The following is a 19,026-nucleotide window of genomic DNA, read 5'->3' as shown; positions in this document are numbered from 1 at the left end:
CGCCACCATGTAAACAAATGAAACAACATTGTGACTAACATCTATATATCTAAGAAATGCGTTTGGCAAATTTGTTTCAACACGCTCTGGCCAGATCTGTCGTTATCTCAACCCTTCTGCCCCACGTTGGGCGCCAAAAAGGACTGTCGTGGTTTCAGCCCGGCCGGTAACAAAGGACCACGCAGCCGCTCGCTCACTCCTCCGCCCCCCTCCGGTGGGATGGGGAGGAGACGGAGGAGAGAAAAGGAAAAGAAACTGGAACCTCGAGGGTTGAGATAAAGGCAGTTTACTGGGACAAACACAAAAGAGATTACAACAACAACAACGGCACTAATGAAAAAAAGGTATACAAAAAGAGTGATGCACAGTGCAACTGCTCACCACCCGGGACCCGACGCTCCGCCACTTCCCCCACCCAAAAAAACAGAGACCACCCCCCGGCCCGCTCCCCATTTATATACTGGGCAGGATGTCACATGGTATGGAATAGCTCCTTGGCTAGTTCAGGTCAGCTGCCCTGGCTATGCCCCCACCTCCCAGGTTCCTGTAAAAATTAACTCTATCCCAGCTGAACCCAGGACAGTACCCATCTGAAAAACATCAAGGAAAATAAATTTTATGGAGGAGGAAACCATTTATTGCATAAATGTATTGCAGTTTTTAGCATATGCTAAGCAAGCAAATGCCTCCACAGGCTTGAATGCAGGTTTTTTTTTATGAAGCATTCTGCTTTACTAAAAGATAAAGTGACAGTTCTTGTTTGCCAGTCCCAGTTCCTCAGGAGAGCTGAATTTATCACATATCTCCACAGTTCCATCACTGCTTTGCTCATTAACTGTCCTGGAAACAGTAGGAAGGTGCTGAGGAAAATACTCAAGGCCTTACAGCCCATCAGCTCCAAGCACACATTGTTCCACAGAGAAGCATCCTCCAAGCCCTGAACCAGTATCACTGCAGCTTTCCTGTTGTGCAGTGCTTGCAGCTGAAGTTTGAACAAAACCTTGGACTTGCAGACCAAAGAAGCAGCATTAGAACAATTCTTGAGTTAGTCCACTGTCAGTATGCAAGTCCCATAGCAAGCTACACCTCTCAGAATACTAGGATCTGAGCCTCATCATGCTGCCAATGAACAGAGCTGTTGTCCACCTAGACTGCATGACGTTTCTTCCATATCAGAAGTATATATGTCAGAGGTCCAAAGGTCCAGCATGTGGATTGTTATTTTATCTTTCAGGTTAACATTTGCTTCATTCAAGCCTGGAATATATGGATAGGAAATGAGGATTAGTCACCCAGGGACACAAACAGAATAGGATCACAGAAATGCCAATCCCAGTCAGATTTTTTTATTATTATTATTATTGTTTTGAGTCCTTTTAGGTCTCATCTTTCCCCTTACCTTCAGAGAACATTTCTCATATCCCAGTCCTAAGAGCTACAAATTCATTTTGCTGCTTCTTTAAAGTCCAAATTCAGACACCAAGTACCATGAGACTGGCACTTAGACTTCTAACACTGACAACACTGTGCTTCTTGGTGACTATCCTTGGAAGCAGCCCCTCCCAAGCCCAACCCAAATTTCCCCAATGTGAAAGACTCGGCTTGATTTAGGTGAACTTGCCTACAGCTTCCCTTGACACCTGGCCTTCCTGTCCATAACCTGTCCTTTGATCTTCTGGGGAGGCCATGTTTACCTTGATGTGTCATAATACCTATGTTGGCTTCAAATGCTGTACCCATAGCAGTGAGACAAAGAGATATGATGACCTCTCCCAGGAAGACCCCGTTAGCCTACGCTAAGCTGTGTTCAGCCATGTCAAGAAAGAGGTAACAGTGCCAGAGCTAGCCAATTCAAGGGGGACTTGGCTTTCTCTAATTAAAATTGCTTCTTCCTGGTCTCTTCATTGCTGCTGCAGATGAATTCTGGACATCTGTCTACAGCTCTTCTTGGTCCTTTCACAACTTCAGCTCCACTTTGACTTCTTACATCCTAGCACAGTCTATTTGGCAAGACCTGAATAAAACACACCATGAAGCTTCACAGAGTGAGACAACACAGCTGACGCGTGTGAGTACTTCCCCTGTTGCTTTGCAGCAGTTTTATTGCACTAAACCAGCTGTTGTGACTAGTTACAGAGCACTTCGTACTGACAGAGAAGTCCCCACCTTATCCTGTCACACACCATTTCACAGAGGCAATCTTTCCCTGCAAAAGGCCATAGTAAGATGTTCATGGCCTTTCTAACTGTCCCTAAGCTTAGTCCATTATAGAATCACTGAAAGACTCCCTTGTTCTTGCAACTGTAGGTATGCAGACTTTCAGGATACAGCACAGGTTTTCTCTGACTGTCTTCTTAGATCATAGGGTCCTTGCAGTCTCAGGAAATGTATTTGTGTTTCTCCTCCCAAAAAGAAACTGGGCTCAAATTGACTGAAAGAAAGCAAGGAAAAGTGGAGAGAACCCCAGATACTTTATTTTTATTCTCTTATTCTCCCAAAAGGTAAGAGAGGATTTTGACACATGTATTTTAGATTTTCTTAATTTCTAGAGGGAAAATCCCTCCTGATCTCTGTTAGAGGATGTAATACTCTCCTGACCCCTTCTGAAAGATGTGCTGAAAGAGACACAGGTTAAAGAACAAACACAGCCTACCTTGATTAAGGTATTGATTGACTAACAACATTCAGGTACAGATCAGCTGGGTCTCTGCTGCAAAGGAAAAGTAAGTAATTTTCTGTTGACATCTTTGGGGAAAATAAAACTTAAGTCCCAGGAGACTAGGTAAATAAAATATAAATAGAAGGAAGTTTCTAGTGTCAGAGGATCTAGGAGATGGAAGGGAATGAAATCACTCCTTTTCACCTGTCTTGAAGAAGTAGCATTCATTTCTTTCCCACAAAAAGCACTAGCTTACATGGTCATGATTAATTACTTAAGCAAATTTGGGTTCAGTAGTGAATTATTTTTCCATTTGAAATGGAAAGGGACTATCAGGACTTGGAGGGGGTGTTGCAGGGAGAAGAGTACAGCATCACCTGTAGAAGTGTGTGGAACAGTTCTTTGTGTTGAGTCTCCTGGGAGATTTATTCAACAGATGTCCCATTTCCTTCAACAACTCAGAATCTTGGGCTTAGGTATTAAATGTTCTATGTTTATAAAAGTGTATAGGTATAAAATACTGCTATTAATTCTGACATGAGTGATATCATCTACCAATACATTCTTCCGTGTGAACACACTGATAAAATTGCATAAATAAAGGAATGTTATGCCCATACTTTCTTGTCTGTGGTTTTCAAAAGCCACATACTACAGTCATCAAATGACCTTAGGAGAAGAACTCCTAAGGACTGAGAAAGGCATACAGAATTAAATTTGTAAGGTGTTCACACACTGTTAGCTTTTCAAAGCTCTCTCAAAGAAGAGAGGCCCAACAGTATAACTAGAATGAAGATGAATGTGCAACAACAGTCAGCAAAATAGCAAGGTGTGGGTTCACTCCATACTGATTTCAATAGGGAATAAATATATGCTTAAATTCAAGTAGTTAAATTCAAAAGACTTCCACTCATTCCATCTGGCCAGCACAGCTTGCATGTGCAAATGCCTACAGATGGGTGTCACAGTGATCTGGGGTTAGCTTAAATGTGTCTCAACTGGGTCATATGGATTGGCTATGTCAAAGAACAGCCACTTATGTAGTGGTGGTGGGCATCCCAGGTCTGATGGAGAAGTGGCTGGAAGTTACCTGATCACCAGCCGCCAAAGCAGGACATCTGATCACAGCCCTGCCCTTTGACCTGCTCACTCCTGAATGTTTGAGCCAAGTTCTGTGAGCTAATTTTGGCTTGTTCTCATCTGTATTTTTCAAGAAGGGAAAGACTGGTCCATGTCAGCTATTATGTGCTACACATTTTAGCCAAATACTGACAATCTTGCATTGTTTGGGTGCTAGGCATGCCATTCTCACACAAGTATTACAGCTTTCTCTCCCTGACTGCAGATTTTTGCCATAGAGCAAAGCCATGCTTATCCTTTGACAGAACTATGCCCCCTTAAGTTTTGCAGCTTAAACAGACCCCTAAGAAAAGCCAATCATATGCAAGGAGTACAAGCACAACAACATCTCCCCCCCCACTTTTTCTCTATGCCATTAGACTGGCTACAGATTATATAGCAGCAGTTTGCTAAGCACAGTGCTGCTGTGGGACTACATACCCAAGAGGGTGGAGTTGGGGTTTGGTATCAGAACTGTACCCCTTTGTTAAAACAACTATGTGACCTAAACGGGAGAAGGAAGCAAAAGAAGAGCTGCTCACCATGCTCTACCTCCTGCTGTGCCATGACATGCCACTCCTGAAAGTCCTCTGACACAGAGGAAGAGGCAACAGTGCACACAGATGGTGCCAAGTCCCAGAGTCCTGCCAGCCTTCCTGCAGATTTGTTAATACTTTCCCTACCTTCAGCCAGGGCTGAAGTCCGGAATGACTGTACTGTCAGTCTAACAGCCTCAGAGCTCTCTGCTTCAGGACAAAGCTGGACATCACACAGTCAGCTTCTCAAATACACTGCAGTCTCTATGGATGGAGGAAGGTCTTGGTTGAGTTAGATCCCAATTGGCTAGGTACTAGAGGGAAGGGGAGTTCGGAATCTCAATACCTTCCAATGCATATTCAAAAAACCCAGCAGTGTCTTTCTATATTTTAAGTGCCAAAGTAGCTTTAAAAAGTTGCCCTCCCTCAACTAAAATTCAGCAAGACCTAGCTGTTAAAAAAGGCTTTCAAAACTAGGCTGAAAAGAATTCAGCTAGGCCTACTATGTGTTTCAGCACCTCTGACTGTGCATAACTTGCGCAAACAAAACCTCTTTCAATCTGAAATGTTCTAGTCTACTCTCTCAAAGGTGATTTGTTTTCCTCCATTATGATGTATTTCAGTTTGGCTGTTTTGGGGTCATTGAAATACAAAGACTAAAACATTTTCAAAAACTCTTCAGATACCAGAAAGCCCATACATGAGTAATTGCAAAACATATGAAGTACTAAAACTTTTCAACAGGTTTAGTGCCAGGAATGCTTGAAACCTTTGCACTCTACACATGCTTTCTTATCCTTTCTAGAAGTATGCATGATAATTATGAAGATGGACACCCTGGGGCACTGGGAAAAGAGTCTCTTCTGAAGGCTTAGAGCCAGATTTACCTCAGGACTCTCTGTGTTTGGGTCTGTACAGAAACGAATGTCAGAAAAGGTTGGTGAAATCAATGAGGTAGGCCTTCACTGCAGTAAATTTGTGAAGAGGTGTCACATACCCTACATCTCTGCTTCCTAAACCCTCTGTCTACACGAGGCCTGCTGGCCTCACCTGAAGAAAGGAGTCTGCTAGGGTCCTCACTTGGACTAAAAATCCAGTGAGGACAGAACATAAACCAGAATGTCCTTTAGACCCTTCCTGTCTCTCTGTGGCACAGATGCGTAAGATCTCCCTCAGCTCAGCAGCGCATAACCACAGAGCATCTTAGCTGCAGAGCTAGGCTTTCTTCAATTCTGCCTCAGGACAGGTTTCAGCAGAGGTTCTGAAGAGGACAATGAAAACACTGGACTGAAATGCTGCAATGAGGAGCTGTACTGTCAGTTTCTGACATAGGCCTGCACAGGAAGGACCCAGAAGGAAGCTTTAGACCAGCACCTCTATCAACAGAGCTCTGAAGGGCAGGAGTGTGCCAAAGAGCATTTATTAACAAAGCAGCGCTCACAAATACCACAGGAGGGGGTCAGCTGTCTCACAGGCCTGAGCTTTTATTGGGATACCACATCTTGCTCTTGCAGCAAAAGTGATATGAGTGTATGACAAGTTTAGTCACAGAGCTGCACTGTTGCCAAAGCACTTTGCTGGTACAGCATCCTGTAACCTTGGACGAGCAAAAGTGCTGAAGTAAGCAGAGACCTCACTTTTCCTTGAGATGAACTCAAAAACTTAATATGTATGCAAGTTATCCTCAATATGTATGCAAGTTTTGTCTTTTCTTTGTAGAAGAGTGTCAGCCACACAGTTCATTGCAAATGCTTTTGCCAAGAACCAAAAGACCTGCTCTGTCCCCTGTTTATCTCAAACATAAAGTATGAACTCACCTTCAGGGCTGCTCTCACACAGTATAATCAGTGTTGCTCCCCTTGCTTTTAATGCAAGAAGATGGCTCTGCCTTTCTGTCTTTAAAGGAAAACTTGCTTAACAAATACTCCTTTGAGTTTGGCTCTATTATATGTCCCCCTTCTGCATGATGCCAGCAAATATGCCTACTCTATCCATTATATACAGGAAATCTGCATCATCTAGGGCTTGTTTTCTCACCCATAGATTTTCAAAGATCTGTTGGAGGTATAGATCCAGTACATTTCAGATCCCACACATTTCAGATCCTCACTTAAACTCTGATGAGAGAATTAGGCCTTCTGTTTTGGGGACTGATCCAACAGTAAAAAATGGTCATGAAAGCAAGGCTGTCCTGTCAATCATAGTTTGCACCGGGAAAAAGCCCAAATAAAACATCTAAATTTCTCCACAGAGAAGAATCCAGTACAATGGTATTTGTTCCAGTAGCTTTCCATATTAGTCTAGCTTATAGTCAGAAACAGGCAGGATGCAATGGCAGGTGATCTAGGATGGAAAGATTGTGTGTCTGTAGGCAACAGTAGCACAACCCTGAAAATTTCCTCTCATCAATAAAGGGTTTTTTTCAGCACATCCCTGTCCTGGTTTGGCTGGGATAGATTTAATTTTGTTTCTAGTAGCTGGTATAGCATTATGTTTTGGATTTAGTATGAGAATAATGTTGATAACATACTGATGTTTTTAGTTGTTTCTAAATAGTGTTTAGACCAAGTCAAGGATTTTTCAGCTTCTCATGCCCAGCCAGCAAGAAGGCTGGAGGGGCACAAGAAGTTGGGAGGCGACACAGCCAGGACAGCTGGCCCAAACTGACCAAAGGGGTATTCCATGACACCACACCCAGTATATAAAGCTGGGGGAAGAAGAAGGAAGGGCGGGACATTTGGCGTTATGGCATTTTGTCTTCCCAAGTAACCATTACGTGTGTTGGAGCCCTGATTTCCTGGAGATGGCTGAACACCTGCCTGCTGATGGGAAGTGGTGAATGAATTCCTTGTTCTGCTTTGCTTCAGCACATGGCTTTTGCCTAAACTGTCTTTATCTCAATGCCTGAGTTTTCTCACTTTTTTACCCTTCTGATTCTGTCTCCCATTCCACCGGGGGGAGTGAGCAAGCAGCTGTGTCGTGCTTAGTTGCCAGCTGGGGTTAAACCATGACAAACACGAATCCCAAATGGACCCCAGGCCTAGACCCTCAGCTTAAAGACCCCAGTGACCAACCCTGATTTCAACTTTTTTCTGTCAAAGTCTCCTGGCCCAGACCTTCTTTCCAAAAGCACGAAGTCCCAGGCACTTGGCTCAGAGCTGCCAAGACTGTAATCTTCACCTTTGAAGTATCAAGCAGTAAGGCCCAGATCTATAAAGGAATTCAAGCTCCCAGAAATTTTCTACCATGATACTTGAGGCCACATGTTTCAAATTGTCCCTTGCCACCATAAAATCTAAAAACATATCTGGTCCTACAAGGACCCAAACTGCCAAACAATAGAATCAAAACCTGACCAGGGGAAAAAAAAAAAAAAAAAAGAATAAACAACGCTGTAAAAAGTTCATGGTTGGGAAAAAACTGCAGGAATTTCTGCAATGTGTCATTTGACACACCAAATGAGCCAACATGTGTAAGTCAAATATCTTCTTCCTCTTCAACAGGATCCACATCCTGGCCCTGCCCTTCCGCAGATACAGCTCTGAGTGGAACAGCTTTGCTCTGTGGAGAAGTTACTGCCAAGACACACTCAAGGCATAATTCAGGCATTTAAACACAGGTCTGATATAATTTTAGAGACCTTTAAGTATCCCTCATGGCTTTCAACTGCCAGTACCTGACCTGTAGGATCTTTTGCATGTCTTCAATACTTTACAACATCAGAGAATTATAGAATGGCTGAGGTTGGAAGCAATCTCTGGAGGTCACCTGGTCCAACCCCCTGTTCGATCAGGGCCGCCTAAAGCTGGTTGCCAGGACCGTGTCCAGGTGGCTTTTGAAAATCTTGAAGGAGGGAGACTCCACCACCTCTCTGGCCAACCTGTGGCAATGCTCAGTCACCCCTACAGTAAAAAAGTGTTTCCTGATGTTTGGAGGGAAGCTCCTGTGTCTCAATTTCTGCCCATTGCCAGTCACTGGGCACCACTGAAAAAAGCCTGACTCCCTCTTCTTTACACCCTCCCATTAGATATTGGTGTACTTTGATAAGATCTCCCCTGGGCCTTCTCTGAGAGAGTACCAGCTCTCTCAGCCTTTCTTCATACGAAAGATGGTCCAGGCCCTTAATGATCTTTGTGGTCCTTCACTTCTTGTACTGGGGAGCCCAGAATTTGACACAATGCTCCAGGTGTGACCTTACCAGTGCTGAATAGAGGGGAAAGATCACTCTCTCAGCCTGCTGGCAACATTATTCCTAATGTAGCTCAAGGATACCATCTTCCTACTTTGCCACAAGGGCACATTGCTGTTTCATGTTCAACTTGATGTCCACCAGGACCCCCCATCCTTTTCTGCAAAGCTCCTTTCCAGTCAGTTGGCCTCAAGCATATATTGGTACATGGGGTTATTCCTCCCCAGGTGCAAGACTTTGCACTTCCCTTTGCTGAACTGTATGAGATCAAGGAACTGCTGAAGAGCAGCACGACCCTCTGGTGTATCAGACACTTCTCCAAGTTTGATGTCATCAGCAAACTTGCTGAGGGTCCACTCTATTCCATCATCATTAAGGAAGATGCTGAAACAGTATTGGACCCAGTATTGACCCCCAGGGTGCACCACTAGCTATTGGCCTCAAACTTCATGCCACTGATCACTACCTTCTGGGCCTGGCCATTCAGCCAGATTTCAATCCACCTCACTGTCTGCTCATCATAAGTCATCACCTTCTCTGAGACACGTGGGAGACAGTGTCAAAAGCCCTACCGAAGTCAAGGTAGGCAACCTGCTCTCCCCTCATCTACCAAACCAGTCATTTCATTATAGAAGGTTATCATCTTCTTCATTAAGCAGGACTTCCTCTTTGTAAATCCATGTTGACTAATCCCTTCTTTCCAGGAATGAATAGTTTCCAGGATTAGTTGTTTCTCTACCCTCTCAGGAGTCAAGATAAGGCTAACTGGTCTGTAGTTCCCTGGGTACTCCTTCTTGCCTTCTTTGAAGACAGGAGTGACATTTGCTTTCCTCCACTCCTCAGGAACCTCTCTCAATTACCACAACCATTCAAAGATAATCGAGAGTGGCCTCACAATGACATCTGTCAGCTCCCTCAGCACTCCTGGGTGCATCTCATCAGGGCTCATGGCCTTAGGTATGTTCAATTTACTTAAGTAAATCTGAATCTCTTCTAAGAAGAGAACCAAGTCCTCCTTCCTTCAGACTTCCCCCCAGTCTCCTGGACATTTAAACAAATCCATTCCTATGGTGCTTGATAAGCAAACAGCCAAACTGAGGCCAAACCATTCCTTGCAAACGATGAGGAAGTCATTGTTTAGTGACAACAGACCAGGGGGTTGAAGCCACAGGCCTGCTTTCGGACTGTTGGTAATGCATGAAAGGCATTTTCAGTCCATTTCCTGTGACCAACTTTGGGTTCCTTGGTTTGTTATTTGGGGCCAAAGCAAAAGTGTTTTGATTGTTCCCAAGTGCTGCGAACTGCACAAATCCACGGGCATCAATAACTTGGACCCTTCTGTGTATGCACATAGAAGAAATAAGGACTTAATGTTAAACAGCTAGATGAGAAGAGTAGGGAGGGCTGTTTCCTGTCTGTGCCTGTGTTTACTCAGGATGACACTTTCCAGATAGAGCTGGGAGGAGGCTCGTTGCTAACTGTGGAGCGACCATCATTCTTCAGAGAAAAGACCCATGTGAATTTGGATCACTGTTTTTATCTGAAAGGATCATGTTTTTTCTCTTGCCTATCTGCTCTTAACCAAAAAACTGCACACCTTGATCCTTAGCTGTCCTCTGCTGTTCAGGTATTTTCAGCTGTGGAAGAAAACCTCACATTTCCCCTGCTCTGACCAAGGACAGGGTCATACCAGAGCAGCTGGCTAAATCTTCCCAGGGCAACTTTCAAGCCTAGACATATGCTGCCACAGGGGTGAGCCACCTTCAGAGCAGGCACCTCTCTCAGACTTGTGACAAGAATGCTCAGTGCCTCTCACTGCTCTGTCAGGGAAGACCTGACAGGTAGCTCTGAGACCACCAGCCAGAACTCTGTCATGCTCAGATGCCGCGATTGAGAGACGGAGACCCAGCTTGATGCAAGTTAGGATCTACTTTATTAAATACAACAACCGATTTTTATACATTTCAAACAGACAATAAACGATATGTGACTTACACTGATTGGCACAGCGGTTAATCACCTAATACATATTACAAAAGTTGAGCTCATGATTGGTTGACATCTAAGTTCGGCTTGACCTTTCTCGCGGTTAATTTTTGCTTGCTCGCAGCATTCCTCCTCTTTCTAAATCCTACTCCTACATCCTGCTTCTATAGCACATGCTTATCTTTAGTTACAAAATCAGTCCTCCAAGAAGAAACCGTCCTTGGTCCCCATGGGTGTAACAGTCTGCTTACAGATTGTGCAAGTTACGAGACGCTAGGTTGAGCATGTCCTTCCTAATCAGCTCTATCTCGCTGTTAGCAAGAGAGACCAGGCTGCCCCCGACACTCAGATATCGGACCATGTTGCCCCCTTCATAAACAGCCAACTCTGTGAAGAACCGGGTTTTACTGGGAAGTACTGGATCTTAGCTGGTCCCCCTGCTACACCCCATCACAGCAGTGAGGTAGAAGGCAGGTAAAGGTATCTTCCCCAAGTTTGGTTAAGGGCAGAGGTGTCTGAGGACCATCCTCTAACAGTGGCGTTCTCTCTGTAACAACCAAGTGCTCTTTTCTGCATGCTTTTTCTCACCAAAAATCATGGGCAAGCTGGCCTAACAGTCACATGGATCTGTTTCCTGAAAGATTAATTAGAACTCATGACTCCTGCATATGGTCACAGGCCTCCTCAGAGAACTTTGAAATCCACATGGCTTTCCTTAAGCTAATCACTCAACTACTTCACAATATTTGTTGCTCTCATTTGCTTTTTCTAGGACCAGGGCAAGAGTCAATCTGAGTCACCAGGTATATGGGGATCTGCAATTTTCCCAGGTAAAAACCTGTAAGCAAAATGTGACCCTTTTTTAGTACAGGACACCAGTTGGGCCCTTCTTGTTTTCTGGGTAAACATCCCATGCCATCTCCAATGAAACCTAGCTCCAGCCTGCTTCCATACAAACCTAGTGTTCCCAGGCTCCTGCTTCACAAAAATATAGCAGGGTTTGTAGTTCAATGCTGTCTGAACAGTCATAAGATAACCACTATTACAAATACTTCCTTGAACTCCACCTATGCAGGATCCTGCAGGTCCAGCAGAGCTTGAAACTTTTGTAATTAGAAAAGCAGGAGTAAACATGCTTTCTTCTGGCACTGCTGAGATTGTATACTAAACCATTACTCTCAGAACCTTATTACATATAGCCACATTATTGGGGTTACAACAGAGGACTTTTAGCCAAAACCTAACTCATGAGTAAGACCTGATTTCATTGATGCTGGAACAGGCTGTGGACATGTAAATAAATGTGATGTTTTGCTCCTGGTAGCAGAGAGATGCTATCATAATTCAGATGCTGTTGATTTTACTTTTAATGAGTTGTGGCTAACTAAATGTATTAACTATTCAACACACTGTATGCCAATAGCTATCAAAACTCAAGTGCCTTTACGATGTTAACACCCTTGGACTTTTGGATGGAGCTTTGATGTTTTTTTTTAATATGAGAGAGATAATCATAATCCGTTTGAATCTGAACAGAATACTGTGTCTTATTAAGCCTGCAAGCCTAGGCATTTTCCAAACAGAGCTTTCCCATTCGCTTCCCTCTCAACCCAGAGTCACTACTGTTGTGGGCCCAGGATCCCCTTTCCACTCCTGTCAGACAGTCTAGCCTGCCTCTTACATAGGGGATGAGAAGGGCCAATAGAAGGCCCCAGCTAGCCTAAGGAGTCCGCAGCCCCACACCACAGTGATTGGTAGAAACCACCTCTTTTTCTGTCATTCTAGAAGTTCAGACCCTTCCTTTCTCCTTTGGTAACTTCACTGTCCTAATTGTTATACTGAATTCCTGTAGTGTTTGTAGTGATATTTTTGTAACTGAGCCTGCATGAACTACATAAGAGTGCCTGCTCTTTTCTGAGTGGATTTTGTTCACCTGTCATTTTCACAGGAACAGCCTGGGGTCAAACAAAGGGACAAATAGGAGGGTAGAACAAGAAAAGCTAGTATAGCAAGGTTAATTGTTTAATCAGACATTGCTTGAAAAGTGCCTTCTATCCCGCCTTGCCCCAAAGCAGAGAGAAGTTAAGTATATCCTAGAAGGGGTCAGAGGAGTTAACATTTACTCTCAACTTCCTGCAACACCAGCTCATGGCTCTGAATTCCCACACAGGAGCAGAAAACACCTTCTGCAAAACTTCCAGGTAGGTCCACATTTCAGTTGCCTCCATGGCCAATGCCTCCTCACTTCGGCAGGGCAGAGGACTCCAGACTGTATAAACTGCAAAATGGAGGTCAAGTGAACCTGTAAGATGTTGTTGAAAGTCCAGGTGAAATTAGCAGGGAAAGATTGGTGCTACCTGCCTTCCAATACGAAAAGCTGGTGGAGCAGTGTGGAGAACAGGCATGGATGTCTGAAGCCATCAGTATTCTATACATCACTATACTATCCCTCCTTTTAATATCCCATACAACTGTGCAAAGGCAAACCTCTTTTTTCTCCTTTCTCGTTGCCAGACAGCCAGGCTGCTGTAAGCTGCGTGCCAGCTGCCCAACCTGGCCAGCAATGCAAGCAGAACAGTTTGAGTTCACCCTGTAGCCTGTCCCTCAGAAGAACACCCCTGTTCACTGGGGTTATCTCCATTCCCAAGCCACTGGTCTGATCAAATGTAGGGAAGAGGGGGAGGAATTGAAACTTCTGCAAAATTGATAAAAATTGATCAAAATGCTATTAAAAATGTAATAATTTTTTAGACTGTAGACTGAGTGGACATTGGGCAGCAACATTTTACCAAGACTTGTTCCCTAAAGGAGAGGCCAGAAGACAAGGCCAGATGTGGCACCTGAAGGTCTCATTTTGTGTGGGAAGATAGGCACTCAGTTAGACCCAAATAACTTGTACATCCTTAAGTGACTCACAAGCCCAGTCAAGATTAGGGAGAATACAGCCCTCTACTATGTGTGTCATTTATGCAGAGAAGGAGTGGTGGACATATCACAGAAATGACCTGTTGCTACTCTGATCCAACGGATAGTGAGGGAAGACTTTGTCGAAGGTTCACTTTATGCATCCCCCAGCCACTCTTCCTGCATAGCCTTACACTTCGGTGTTATCATGCCTATACAAATATGTCTGTAGAGCCTGCCCAAGAGTAACAGTGACCTTTCAGCTAGGGAAGCCAAGACAAAGGCACATAATGCTGAGCTGTTCATGCAAGTTTGGTGCAGAGCCTTAAACACTTGAGGGTACTTTACTGCACCTCCAAAGCCTGTGGTCGTGTTTTGCTGCACACTGGGGAAAGTACCAGTACAGCTCATATGGTACAAGTGACCAGGACAAGAACGCTTGACTGTCCCTACAAGCACTCAAGTGTGCTCATTTGTCTGAAGGTGTTAGGTTAGTTTTTAGAGCAGACTCAAGAATGTCTCAGACTGACATCCCGTACTCTGGGGCTCCTGCTTTTGCAGAGTTTTGGGAAAAGCAAAAGACAGACACCTTATGCTGGAAGGTAAAGCTAACACAGAAGTGGCCCAGCAGACACAGTTTCTGGCAGACTTAAATTTTCCACAGTGCTACATAATAGAGTACTAAAGGAACAACTGCGTTAAATAAATGCACTTACATTAGCATTAATCCAAAACAAAGGTCCATCATTCTGGAAATGGATTAATCATCAGGAGAGTAGGAAGTAAAGGTCCCATGCCAGACACATGAATGACCAGTGAGATTTGGAGAAGCGGGGTGACAAATGTCTGCTAAAGTGGAAAAGTACAGAAAGAAGGGAATTGGGCTTGGGGAAGCCCAAGGGAATTGGGGCTTTTCTTTCTATGTAGTCCCAGGAAAAAAACAAGCTCCAACTCTAACATCCTTTCTTGTCAAGAATGGAGAAATTTTAGAAGCCAGGTATCTGATACAGGGAAATTGAATACAGCTTGTTTTCTGAAATCTCCCACAACTGGCAAACATGTTTAAAAAACAGGTACCTGCATGTATGTTTATGTGTGTGCAAACACATATACACATGCATAATGCAGCCCTGGGAGACGAAAATCTGTTAAGTGAATGTTTCAATGCTGAGAAGCAGTAAGAGCTGCAAACACTTGTGTGGAGGATGTGACTTCAGTAGAACAGTGTAACACTTGTGGGTTTCAGACTACATTGCAGACAGAAAAAAATGAGATTTTTCTGAGACAAAGCACAGAACAGCAAAAGAATTCAGTTAAAATACACTCACTCAGATATGTATATATGTGGAAAACAGGGGAAAAATATTGCAACATACGGTTCACAGCAAACGCCACCTATGCAGGATCCTGCAGGTCCTTGTTCTCTGATTCTGCAAGTGCCCACTATTTTGAAGTCTTTTGCTGCTGCTTTATTGTGCTTGCTTTTCTTCTGAAGCTTTATTTAGCAGCCTGCCTTGAAGATATATAACAGGATAAAATGGGCAGCTAGAAACACACTGTGCTAACAGAATGCAAAAAATTATAAACTGCCATGGCTATAGAGGGATGAATTAAAACAGATATCAGCATAGCATGTTGATCCCAAGTTAAGAAAAACTCCCAGCAGTAAGTCATGGTCACTACTGTTGAATCATTTGTGTATAGGCGTAAAACTGGTCACAGAGGAAGAGCCAAACAGTAAAATTTGCAGGTGCTGTGCAATGACCTGCTTACTGAGGTGCTATAAATTTTTGTGTTAGATTGAATGTGTATGTTTCAGGAAAAATAAGCAAGAAAGGACAGAATGGCTAGAGACAAGTAATTTCTCTGCAAACGCTAAGGCCCACATATCAGAAATCAAAAGCCAGTTAGGAGAGAACTGCAAGTACCCCAAGATGACCCTGAAAGTCAGGGGTCACACAGGTGCCTACAGCATCTCGGGGCCCTGTGTGAGAAGGGCGACTGCAGGGCTCCCTCGGGACAGGGCAAACATGCAGACCTCAGGACCTGAAAGGGGTCAGAGGTACAGCTGCAAATAAGCCATAGGAAGACACAGCCTTGAAATGGTGTATGTGAAGGCAAGAAGCTGGAATCAGGCTTCTGAAGCTCCGGCTGCAGCCGTCTTCCAGACCTGTGCTTGGAAGACTTGCTTACTTGATGCAGGTGCCATACACGCTTCCCAAGCTCCTTGCCTTGGGGACAGCTGCAGGTTCCTGTTGTTCTGAATGGATCTGGGTAGTCTTGGCAATGTTAAAAACACAAGGTGTCATTGATACTAGCTGGTAATATGCACAGAGTAGGCTTAGCAGCAGTAAGGCTGCCTGCCCCTCCTAAGTGCTGTGCGTGCACAGGCGCTACCCAGCAGGGAGATGGCTCCCTGAGACACAGCAGCACACTCGGACGCAATACCGCTTTTTACGTTTTAACGCGGGGCACCCCAAGTTCAGACCCCGCTTCCCACGTTGCCCAGCAGGGCCTTTGCGAATGCAACGCTACCGCCGCGGCCCCCAGCACGCCTGGCGACTGCAGGCGCGACTCAGTGCGGGCTCGTCCCATCGCAGCCGGCAGGCCCGGCAGAAGCCCAGCAGCCCGCACCCCTCCGGCGTCCTCCACCGCGGACCGCGGCCCCCGCCCCTCGGCGGGCAGAGGCGGTGCTTGCGGCGCGGGGCGGTCCCGGCGTGGCGCCGGCACCGAGTGCCGCTCCCGCGGCGGCCAGGCGGCCCCGGCTTGGTAGCGGCAGAGCCGCCGGGGAAGCGGCTCAGCGCCGTGTACCCGCCGGCCGCCATGGGGACCAACGCGCCGCCGCGCCGGGAGCCGCTCGCCCGCGGCCCCCACGTAAGTCCGCGGTTTTGCTCGCCGCTGGCGGGGGTCCCGAGGGGGGAAGGCCCGGCGGTGCGGGCGGGGGACCGCCTCCGGGCGTGCTCGCCGAGCAGGGGACTGCGGGAGCCGCCCTTCGTCGGCGGCTGTCCCCCAGGCGGGTGAGCGAGCCGGGGCCGCGGGCAGCGGCCCGGCGGCTCTTGCCCACCCCGGGGGAAGCAGCGTTCCGCCGAGCCCGTGCCTGCAGGCGGCCCGAGCGAGGGGCAGCCCTGCGGGGGAGGGCGAGCCGGCGCCCGGCATGTAGTGATCCCCGGGAGGGAGCTGCCCTGCCCGCTCGGCGAGGATGTCGCGGCAGGTGCCGTCTCCAGGGCCGACGCGGGATCTGTCTCCGTACCTCCGTTTCTCCTTCTGGCTTGTGGGATTTGCGGCCGTGCTGGCTCATTTGCTGGGCATTTAGAAGTTCTCCGGAGAACGGGGCTAAATGTTTGCCCGTTTGCGCCCATTGTCTCTGTATCCTCTCTTCATTATTCAGTCCATAGCAAGATTCGGGGAGTTGGTGACCTCCCCAAAGCTACCACTCTATCCCTTGTCACTGTGACTTCCTTGTCTATTATTCGGCAGATGAGAGATTAGGTTTGGATTCACCCATGTTGGGGTACTACCTGGAGGGTGGTCTCAGCAGGGGTTTAGGATTATTAATCAGTTTTATTTTGCTAATGTACCAGTGGTAATGAGGAATGGCCCCACCATGCCATGTGTTGTACAGGCAGAGTGGGAAGAAAGGCATGGACCCTCAAAGGATTCACATCCAAGCGGGATATGGACAGGGGTTGGGAGAAAAGACATGAATACAGGCAGGGTAACAAGGGGGCTTGAGCACTGTGGGGTAGTTTTTTAGTAGGTTTTCTCAGAAGGCATTCAGCTAACAAGTGAGCACAACACTAAGGGAAAGGCAGAGGAGAGGCATACAGCAGGGAGAAGGACAGCAAGTCTAGAAGAGTTGGGAAGGTGGCATTGGAGAGAGGGCTGAAGAGCCAGCCAAGCCCCCTGAGGGTGGTCCTGATTCCTTGCCCCTTGGCCAGCACTGCTGCTGCAGAAAGTAGTTCTGCTGATGCTGTTGCCCCAGGCTGTTCACTTTGCCACCTGCAAAGCAGGTTTTGTGGCTGCCTGTCAGCTGTTTTAAGCTACCAGGGGATATGGCTCTTTGCATGCAGGATTAGTGTGGAAAAGGCATTGTAGGTGAAGTCTGCCAAAATAGAAAACAAAAGGTGTGTGCCTATTATGCAAAGAGGACTTGCCCCATTTGAATCTGAATGTCTTACCACATCAACTGGAAATGCCTCTTTCTCTGAAGTGTTTCTTTACATATCCTCCCTTTCCTCTTGCCTCCCAGCCAGCCTTGAGTTCAGATTTGGCTGCAGGTTTCCATGAGATCTGGAGGTGCTGAGAAACACCATTGCCTTGGATATTCTCGAATGAAGGCGTCCTTCTAGGACTCAGATTTAGGCTTTAAAGAAATGGATTTCCAACAAGCACTGAAAATATGTCTGTTTTCCTTATTTTTAAGTAAGAAATTAAGTAACATTTTTTGCCCTCTTGTAGCAGCATTTCCTTATGGGCTCTAAGTCCAAATGTGACACCACTGTGTCAGTGCATCAGATGCTAAAGAGTAAACCAACTTAGGGACAGAAGTGAAAATTAACAAAGTTCCCCATTCATATTAAGGAAACCAAGGACACTGATGGAAACTATAGAATGTTTGCATGTCCCCCAAGGCTTTAAATTAGAATGTTAGTACACAAAAACTAAATGGGCATTTTTACTTGGGAGGACTCTTCTACTAGAAGATTTCTCACTGCTGCATTGCTCATTTAGCATATCATACTTAACAAGTCTGCCTGCAGCCTGGAGAGCTTCAGCTAGTAAGAAGGTTGGCAGCCCACACTAAGGGAATAATTAAGGAAAGAAGATTCCCATCAACACTGTGCTGCTCAGGGAAAGGGTGGGGGTTTTGGGTTATGTAAAACTGAGACTAGGGCAGAGTCAAGGATCCCTGTAATCTTTTCCATAAACCAGAATGATTTCATGTGGTAGAAGCCACTCGTAGTGAATTTCCCACTAAGTACTTAGCTTTGAAAATATAAAACATCCTTTGAAGATCCTGTTCAAATTAGATGCTTTTTCTTACAATTTAATTGTAAAAGATTGAGATGGATCATAGAACATTGTATAAGAAAATACAGGCATGAGAGCATGCTACACAATGTCAGTATTTCATAACTGCCTTTCAGAGATTCACAAGGAGGTTTCAGAAAGCACAAGAAAAGTAAGAGGGAGAGCCTCTCACAACATGGAGTCACACTAGCCAAATGGCAGGGATATTCTGGCTGAGTTTCTAATAAATACTGCCTCAGGCAGCCAGGCCAGTCAGAAAGTGATCTGTAACCACATGATTTTGAGTAACCTCCTACATCCTGGCACATAGAAGGCCTTGGGAAAATAGACTGCTAGTCTCTCAATGGTGTATGGTCTTTCCCAGAGGGACTCAGCATAGCCTGCGGACATGTCTGTTGAAGTTAGAACATCTATAGGGAGAGTTTCTCTTTCTGCAAAATCAGAGAATATTTTAGCAGTTGCTTTTATTTCTTTGTAATTCTGGACCATCTTTCATTAAAACATCCAGTACTAAATCAAAGCTTTAATAAAAAACCATGGATAGCAAATCCAGCTGAGAAAATTAGACTATCCTGAAAGTTAAGTCAGAGTAACAGCTGACT

The 19,026-nt window shown here is 45.5% G+C and overlaps 1 protein-coding gene across 1 annotated transcript in view; it reads left to right on the top strand.

Moving 5' to 3' along the window:
- Nucleotides 1-16,112: 16,112 nt before the first annotated feature.
- GNE (glucosamine (UDP-N-acetyl)-2-epimerase/N-acetylmannosamine kinase) overlaps nt 16,113-19,026 on the top strand; it is a 38,323-nt gene continuing 35,409 nt past the window's right edge. Inside the window, exon 1 of the mRNA XM_049796321.1 lies at nt 16,113-16,267. Within this exon, the coding sequence (XP_049652278.1) occupies nt 16,217-16,267 (51 nt within the window). The 5' untranslated portion in view covers nt 16,113-16,216. The remainder of the gene's footprint in view (nt 16,268-19,026) is intronic.

Source organism: Accipiter gentilis, chromosome Z (assembly GCF_929443795.1).
Source record: "Accipiter gentilis chromosome Z, bAccGen1.1, whole genome shotgun sequence".
Taxonomy (NCBI): Eukaryota; Metazoa; Chordata; class Aves; order Accipitriformes; family Accipitridae; genus Astur; species Astur gentilis.
This window is presented reverse-complemented; position numbering and strand designations above follow the sequence as displayed.